At 52.7% G+C, this 8317-nt stretch overlaps 1 protein-coding gene across 1 annotated transcript in view; it reads left to right on the top strand.

Moving 5' to 3' along the window:
- Window positions 1–7112, top strand: part of IKZF1 (IKAROS family zinc finger 1) — a 53192-nt gene extending 46080 nt beyond the window's left edge. Inside the window, exon 6 of the mRNA XM_023521608.1 lies at window positions 3310–7112. Coding sequence (XP_023377376.1) covers window positions 3310–4019 — 710 coding nt within the window. The 3' untranslated portion in view covers window positions 4020–7112. The remainder of the gene's footprint in view (window positions 1–3309) is intronic.
- The last annotated feature ends 1205 nt before the right edge of the window (window positions 7113–8317 follow it).

Here is an 8317-nt window from a genome sequence, read left to right as displayed (position 1 = left end):
TTTTTTTTTTTGCTTTTTCCATTTATTCACTTATTATCTTGTGCTTTTCCTGTATGTCAGTGATTCCATTTTTAGTTGTTTCTGTTCTATTATTTGCTGTTCCTAATCCATGTGTTAATTCTGTAATAATACTTTTTCAATCTTTTCCCCCTGAAATCTGCAATCTCCTTTTTCCTCTCGTTCTGTTGTTTTAGCATTTTGTCTTTCTGTATTTTTTTTTTTAATGGAGTCCGTGTCACGAAGCAATTATGAGACATTTCCTGTCTTCTTCGAATCAGGCTTCTCTCCTAGGATAGGCTCAGGGGTCTGTGCTTTACTTCCTCTCTCCCCTGGTATCACCACAAAATATTTTCATGGTAACTATGACATCGCTTTTCATCTTGCTTGTTCTACTCGGGCTGATATATCTTGATTGACATTGCAACGTTTTCCCACTGTATCTGAGACTTTTTTTTTTTCCCTGTGAGAGCTCTCGACTTTTCTAAATCTTGAAAGAATGCCAAGGGTGGGGTGGCGGAGTCAGGCGAGACAGAATGCAGTCTTTGTTAAAAGACATTCTCTCGGCAAGCTCCCCTCGTGCTGAGAGTGGCTTAAATGCCCTAAACCAGTTGTCATTGCACCTGCGGGGGAGTGCTTCCCATCCCCAGGGTACATGCTGGGACTTGGGGCCAGGCTCCCCTCAGTGTAGAGCATGGAGGACTTCACTCCTGCCAAGAGAACTAACCTCCCCATGCACTTGTCCAGTGTCACCTGGTTCTAGCTAGCAGAGGTTTCAACTGCTTGTTTGGTCAGTTAATTCTCTACAGTTAATTCTCTACAGCTGTAAGGGTATTAGGGTAAATTCTGGGGTTTGTGTTGATTCATACTTAAGGTTTTTGGAAGTGAGATCAGCAGCCAAGCTTTGCCATATAGCTCATGCAAGAAATGTCTTTCCTTGGTCTTTGACTTTTTAAAATACGTATTTCATTAGAATATGCTCCTTTCTCTAGTGGATTGTCAAAGTGAATTTTGTGAGCATCTATTTTTCTCACTTTGTAGAGTATTAAGAAAGAGAAATTCTGTGGGTTGTTTCAGTATACCACGGTAAACTGAAATATATGGGTTCCCTGCCCCCACATCCTTTCGTTGTTGATACCAAGCCTCACAAACAACAGATCTCGGTGGTTGCTTGGGAAACCAAAGAACCATGACTCTGGGAGAAACAGGGTGATTAGGTGGGAAAGCACCATTTCCGGTGTGTCTGCAGAGGGTGTGACTGGCCGCTGACAAATTTTCTTTCTGTAATCCGAGAATCACATCGTTTCTTCATCAAGCATGTGCCACACAGACCAACAGTAGATTAAAAGGGATAGTGGCCAGGCCGGTCTATGATAAGTACCCATTACAAAGCAAGATAAGTGTCCATTACTAAGGATACTTCATAGTATGTTGGGGTATAATCCCGGGCCATTATCAACGTCGCAGACATTTTTTTAAAACGGGATTATTAAGAAGTCTGCAAACTGCGGGCTCGTTTATCCCTCTGTTGCTGAGGACTCGCAGAAGGCTTTGATGTCAGGTGTCGGCGTGGGGGAGGGGACTCTGCGCTGCCACCACCCTCACCGCCACCGTCGGCCATCCTGGACTGTGGGACAGCCTGCAGATAATCCCCTCACCTCTGTCCCTCCCCAGTCTGTTCTTCCCTTGGTGATGAGAAGGGACCCCCTTCCTTCACGCCCTTCAGTGGCTTCCGTTTTCCTTTGGGTAAAGCATCACCGTGGTCTAGCCCCTGCCCACAGACCCCACTGTCCCCTGCCCGCCCCGCAGCCGGGCCTCTACGCCCAGCGCCTCCAGCAGTCCCGACAAAGCTGCAGCCTCCTTCTCCTGTTTCCTCTCGCTGTCCCAGTATGGGACGCAAACCCCACTGGCCTGCCGACTCACCTTCCGTCTGAAGCCTGTGTCTCTGTCCTAGCAAGCCTTCGTCGTCACAGGGCTTCCCAGGCTGGGACGCACTCCTGTTCGTGTGATCCTGCCCTAATGCCTGTCCCCCAGTTCGCTGCATGCTGCTAAGGCCGGGGACCATTTTTACTCACTCCCCTCTCTGTCCCCACTGTCTGGTCCATGGTAGACACTCAATGAAGATGTGTTGAAATGAGAAAAGGAACAGAATGAGGGGTAAAATGTAACTATGTCAGACGCGTCCCTGGATGGCCTCACGCGCTTTGATTTATTAACCGCCCTCAAAAGAAAGAAAATCAGTAGTCCTGACGATGCATGCCAATGCTCATTACTGACTTTGCTCACGAAGCCATCGTTCCCTACTGAGAAGGTGGCTTGTCACAGAAATGCCTTTTATTTCTTTGCGAAAATGTTTACTCTAAAGCTAATCACAAGAAGCCAAAGCTAGCCCCGGATGCCAGCTTTCCTGGGCACAGAGCTGCACACGGTGGGGTCAGACCGTGGGTAGCTACGGGCGAGGGCCGCTCCCCAAGGAGGCCTCGGCAAGGGTGCCAGGGCGTCCTTCACACTCGGTCATTTTTTGAAAGAACAAGTGAACACCTTGTCCCCTGGAGCTCGCTTGGTTTGCTCCCAACTTTCCAGCACATGTCCTGGGGGCGCAGGGTTCCAGTGTCACTAGCAAGGGACAGGAAGGGACTTGAGGGGCGGGAGGGTGTGGCGAGGGGCTGTGAAGCCTGGGGCTTCTCCTTACTGTCACCTGTCACAGCCCAGTCAGCTTTGTGTTATGGACAAGAATGCTGTCACTTTATTATACAGCTTATACAATAGCACATATTTTGATGAAGTTTTATTCTGGAATAGACCTGTAAGGAGGACATATCGTGTAATATCATTTTAAATAAATACATTGGGCATTATCGTGGCTGATCATGGAATCGTGTATTTTAATTAAATCTAATTATGACAAATTATAAATTGCTTAGAACACCATGTTGAAAATACATCATTGAAATATTAATCTCAAGTATAACAACGTCTGATTATACCACCACAGTAAGGACGCGAGTATCCGCTAGTCCACTGGAACCTGTGCCGTGTATGTTCACATGCACCATCTCGGCTCACCTATCCGTTTACTCGTTTGTCCAACCGAATTTCTTTAAGTGCCGTCTCAGGCAGGCCCTGCGCTAGGAGCCCACGGGCAGAGCGGGCTCAACCTCCCTTGCGTCGGAGGTGTCCCTGGTGCTTGTCTGTGTCACATTGGGTCCCCCTCCCCTCCCCCCAGGGTTGGGTGCCCCCCTTGGCAAAGATTGCATCTCTTGCTGCCCAGGGGTAATGCAGGCCTCACTGATTGTCACCTGCTTCCCACAGGGGACAAGTGCCTGTCGGACATGTCCTATGACAGCAGCTCCAACTACGAGAAGGAGACCGAGATGATGCAGACACACGTGATGGACCAAGCCATCAACAACGCCATCAGCTACCTGGGGGCCGAGTCGCTGCGCCCCCTGGTGCAGACGCCGCCCGGCGGCTCCGAGGTGGTGCCGGCCATCAACCCCATGTACCAGCTGCACAAGCCCCACGGCGAGGGCCCGGCCCGGCCCAACCACGCCGCGCAGGACAGCGCCGTGGAGAACCTGCTGCTGCTGTCCAAGGCCAAGTCCGTGTCCTCCGAGAGGGAGGCTTCGCCGAGCAACAGCTGCCAGGACTCCACGGACACCGAGAGCAACACGGAGGAGCATCGGGGCGGCCTCATCTACCTGACCAACCACATCACGCCGCACCCGCGCAACGGCCTGTCCATCAAGGAGGAGCTGCCGGCCTACGACGTGCTGCGCGCCGCGTCCGACAGCTCGCAGGACGCCTTCCGCGTGGTGGGCACGAGCGGCGAGCCCGTCAAGGTGTACAAGTGCGAACACTGCAGGGTGCTCTACCTGGACCACGTCATGTACACCATCCACATGGGCTGCCACGGCTTCCGGGACCCCTTCGAGTGCAACATGTGTGGCTACCACAGCCAGGACCGCTACGAGTTCTCGTCCCACATCACGCGCGGGGAGCACCACCTGCACCTGAGCTAAGCCCCGCCCCCTGCACCTGAGCGAAGCCCCGCCCCCGTCCTGCGTGTGGGCGCCGGGGGCGCAGCGCGGCCACCCGACGCTGCGCTTCCATTCCCAGGTGGTTTTCTGTTTTTCATTTTTTGTTTTCGTTTTTGTTTTTAAGCTGGTTGGCTGGGAGTTTGAGTTGCTTTTGAAAACAAGATTTTTACTGTTAGATGCAGGGTCCCATCGGGAGCCCCCAGACTGCTGTTGGGCAACTGACTGCTCTGCTGAAATCCCCTCGCCTGTGTCCCTAGCACCCCCCAATGCCAAACGAGTCACCATCTTCCGCGAGCATTTTGTAAAACCCGGGAGGACTGGGCCGGCTCCGGTGCCAGCGTGGGAGGCACACGCTGGGCGCGCTCTCCGGGCCGGAAGCGCTGAAGCAGCCAGTGCTCCAGGTGTGGCCGCGTGGCGAGCGCTGCAGGTGAACACACCTGGTAGGTGCCCCCTACCCAGCAGGGCCGGGACACTGCAGGCATCTGCGGGCCGGAAGTCCCAGTTTCATTCTAAGGTATGGTTCTAAGTCATATTCTGCACAGGAAAGTAAGTTATTGGGGACAGTTGTGACTGCAGCCTGGGCAAAGGTGGCAGGAAGGGGTGGGCGGGCCTCTGAGATGCCTTCTCAATTTCCGAACGTCTGGACATCGCCCGGATGACTGCCGAGCCTTCCGGGGCTTCTCGGCAGGTGGATTGAGCTCAGCATCCTGTGGCCGTACCCCAAGACCACGGTTCTCTGCTTTTTCATCCCTGTGCCTTTAATGGTCCCCAAAGTCTGTCACTACATGTTAACACCAGTCCTGAGATTTGGACCTTCATCCCTTTGACTGTCTCCAGTGAAGTTCCTCAGAAACCAACCCTTGGTTGGCCCAGTTCCGCGCTCACCTCCCAGCGGGTTCCCCCTGCCCGCAGAAGCCCATTGTCTCAGAGAAGGCCCATCCGAGACCTCATGTCAGCGGGACGTGTTAAATGTCCATTTACTAGCGTGTTCTGTCTTCCTTTAGTCTCACTGTATATTATTCTTGTGTTAAAATCGATAAAAAATGGATCCAGAATGACCATTTTCCGGTCAAGGAAAGATGACAGGCACAGCCCAGCAGGCGTTGCTAACAGAACCGACCTGTTTGAAACTCGACTTCCTGACTGTCGGAAACCGCCCCCCTCAGGACAGACCCACACGTGAGTGGAGAGGCCCGCGCGTGGCTCGGAGGCGTGGCCCGCGTCCCGCGCCCCTTCCTGCTGGCGACGTAATGGTCAGGGGCCTCACCTGGCCAGCGCGCAGGTCAGTCGGGAAGTGTGCCGGCGGCGCTGCACGTGGGCCCCTTCCCACCGAGCTGAGACCGTGACGGCTCCCTGACGCCTCATGAGGCGTTTGGGGATTCCATTCCCAACCAGGAAGGGCCACATGGCCAGGTTGGCCCTGTCGTTAGGGACGGCCATCTCAGCCAGTTAGGCAGGAAGAGTGTGCAGTCTCAAAACGGTCACAGTGTTAGTGTTTGTCTTTGCCAAGACCGAGCCAAGACAACGAACATGACGACCCAGAGGAGAAGCTGCACAGAGGCATGTCCCCAGTTACTCTGAATCCAGGGCCCGCGGGGCCAGTGCTGTGGACATTTGGGGCTGGCTCTTCTTTGCTGTGGGCTGTCCCGTGCTTTGTAGGACACTTAACAGCACCCCCGGTCACTACCCAATAGATGCCCGTAGCACTGTCAGCTGACAACTAAAAATCTCTCTGCTCATCGCCACATTTCCCCTGGCGGGGCAGATCACCCCCACTTGAGAAACACTGCTCTAAGTGAATTCTAAACCAGCCAAAGGTCTGAGAAGCCTTCCGAGGATAAAAGCAGTGGAAGAATCCACGGTCAGCAGTCTGGAGCCTGGCTCGTGTCCCTTTGGAGTCATTTTAAATTTTATATGGATTACCCACTGCGGTCTTCAGAAACATGCCTTTCTCATGTGCACTTGGGCCTTGTTGAAAGGATGGAGCCGACACAGACATCGTTCCTGAGCCATGGGCGTCTTCGCTTGCAGAACAGTATGGCGTTTTGAAAGTGGAAGGAAACAGCTTGTCGTATTTTAGACGGTGGCACACCGACGCTGTGACCGAAGGCCGGGTACAAGGGTCGGGCTGCCGACGGCTCTCATTCTAAGGGCAGCTGCAGAGAAAGATACGCTTCATCCGAACAGGCGTGTTCCGGGTGAGAGGCGTCGTAGGTGTCCGCTTTGCTGGCCCATGTCACCGTGTCACCGGCCCCGTGCTTTTCCGCCCAGCCCACAAAGGCGGTGGGTTGGCGGGACTGACTTTTCCCAGCAGCTTCAAACAGCCCAGCCCCAGAACTGTAAATAGAGGCTGCAGGACTTTTTTTTCTAGAACGCTCCCCGCTCCCTCTCACTGCCTTTTATAGCCAAATGTAACTGTCTGTTTACACACCTTTTGTTGTGGTTTTATATTGTAACGGCATTTTTCTTTGGAACATTGTATTTAAATAAGGTTTCTTATAATGTCAACAAGTAATTAAATTATGTTTGCAAGGTGGCCACATTCTGTACCGAAAGCTGTTAACGTTTTTCTCCCAGCTGGTTAAAGTAGGATTTTGCATGCCCTTCCACCTTTTTGTTCTGTGGTTTGTCGTGCTGTTGGATGGTGTGAGTGTGTTTTGGGGACCGCTGCATACTCAAGTGCGCTTGGGGTCGGACACTCTCATCGTGTTTAAAATAAATATCACAGGAAGGAGGGTCCGGGTAGTGGGTCGATCTGTTGATTATGATGAGGATTCTCCATTTATCCTTCCTGCCCTTCCCCTGTCATAGAAGCCCATAGAAGCCTGGCCACCTGCTCCTGACCTGGGTCCCTCTGTAACGTGTACCTTAGAGCATGGGCTCGTCCTAGTGGAAGGGTCACTAAAAAAAATTGCGTTTTCATTGCTTTGTCACCAAAGGGCGGATGCCAGCACCGGTCGCTTCAGATACCAGCACGACCCACTTCCAATGTAGAATCGACTGTGGAACGAAATCTTAGACTTTTCATTCAGAAAGAGCTACCTGCTACGGAGGTGTCAGTTTGGGCTTTTTCCTATTTTTGTGCTTTTTTTTTTTTAAAATTACATTATGACTCTTATAGTGTCATCTTCTTGCCAAAACAAAAGGCAAACGAAACGGACGTGGGTAGACAGACCGCGAAGCAGATCTTCCTCTGCCCTTCACTTCTTAAGTCCCAGCAATAATGAAGGGTCAGCCCTCCGTAAAATCCAGGCAGCTCTCTTTCAGTGCGATGCTCTATTTTTTAACTGTAAAATGAACCAAAATCGGACTTATTTAAGATGTACAGGCATCACGAAAGAAGCACATAAGCTGTTGGTGCCGTGGCGTTCACTGAGAGCGCATGTCACCAGATATCAATATGCAATATTGTTTCCAATACTTTCTAATACACTTTTTTACAATGTCGTGTGTGGCGATGGTACGTCCGATTTGTTTGTATCCGATGCAGCCAAAGATCTTCAGCTACCATCCCGGCGAATACGTGTACAGGATTGTAAATGAGGAAACGCAGTTGGTTCCCAGCCCGCCTCTGTGATGATAACATCTTTCTATTTAGCTACGGACAAGGGGGTGTGTCCTGGAGGAACAGAGCAGCCTTTTGTACACATTTCGAGATGCTTCTTCTGTAGTCATAGAACTAATAAATGCAAGAATACGATCTCTGCCCCTCTCGCGAAGTCCGCCTGGGTTGAGAGAGGGCGCTACAGGGCTGCGCTGCCCCACGGACGCCCTCGGAGGCAGAGGCGAGGCCCTCGATCGCCTGCCCCAGCGGTGCGGGCCGAGGGTGGGGGAGGTCGTGGGCAGCGAGTGCTCTGCCCGGCTCGCCGCAGACTGCCGCAGTGGCAGGCCCACGGCCGAGGGCCCGGAGGTCAGTGGCTGGCCGCGGTGGCCACCCGTCGTCACGACCCTCAGCTGCAAAGCTGCATGTTTCAGGCAGGGCTCTGCTGCAGACACATGTGACTGCAGATGTGAGTGCAAGTCCTCTGTCCCTCTGAGAGACATAGCCAGGCGTCACGCGGGTTCAGATCTGCTAAATGAGGCGACCAAGATTATAGGGCACGACATTCGGTCCCAGTGAGGTGAAGCTTTAATAAGGTCATCAGGCCATCTGCCCCACATCAGACCCTGGTGTCAGTTCCCAAGGGGCTGTCAGAGCCGTCGCCGGCCAGAGTGCATCTCCTGAGGCTGCCTCTCCGAAAGGACCCATCACGCACAGAGACAGGTGTGACGACACACCC

The sequence above is a fragment of the Pteropus vampyrus genome, unplaced genomic scaffold, assembly GCF_000151845.1.
Source record: "Pteropus vampyrus isolate Shadow unplaced genomic scaffold, Pvam_2.0 Scaffold308, whole genome shotgun sequence".
Taxonomy (NCBI): domain Eukaryota; kingdom Metazoa; phylum Chordata; class Mammalia; order Chiroptera; family Pteropodidae; genus Pteropus; species Pteropus vampyrus.
This window is presented reverse-complemented; position numbering and strand designations above follow the sequence as displayed.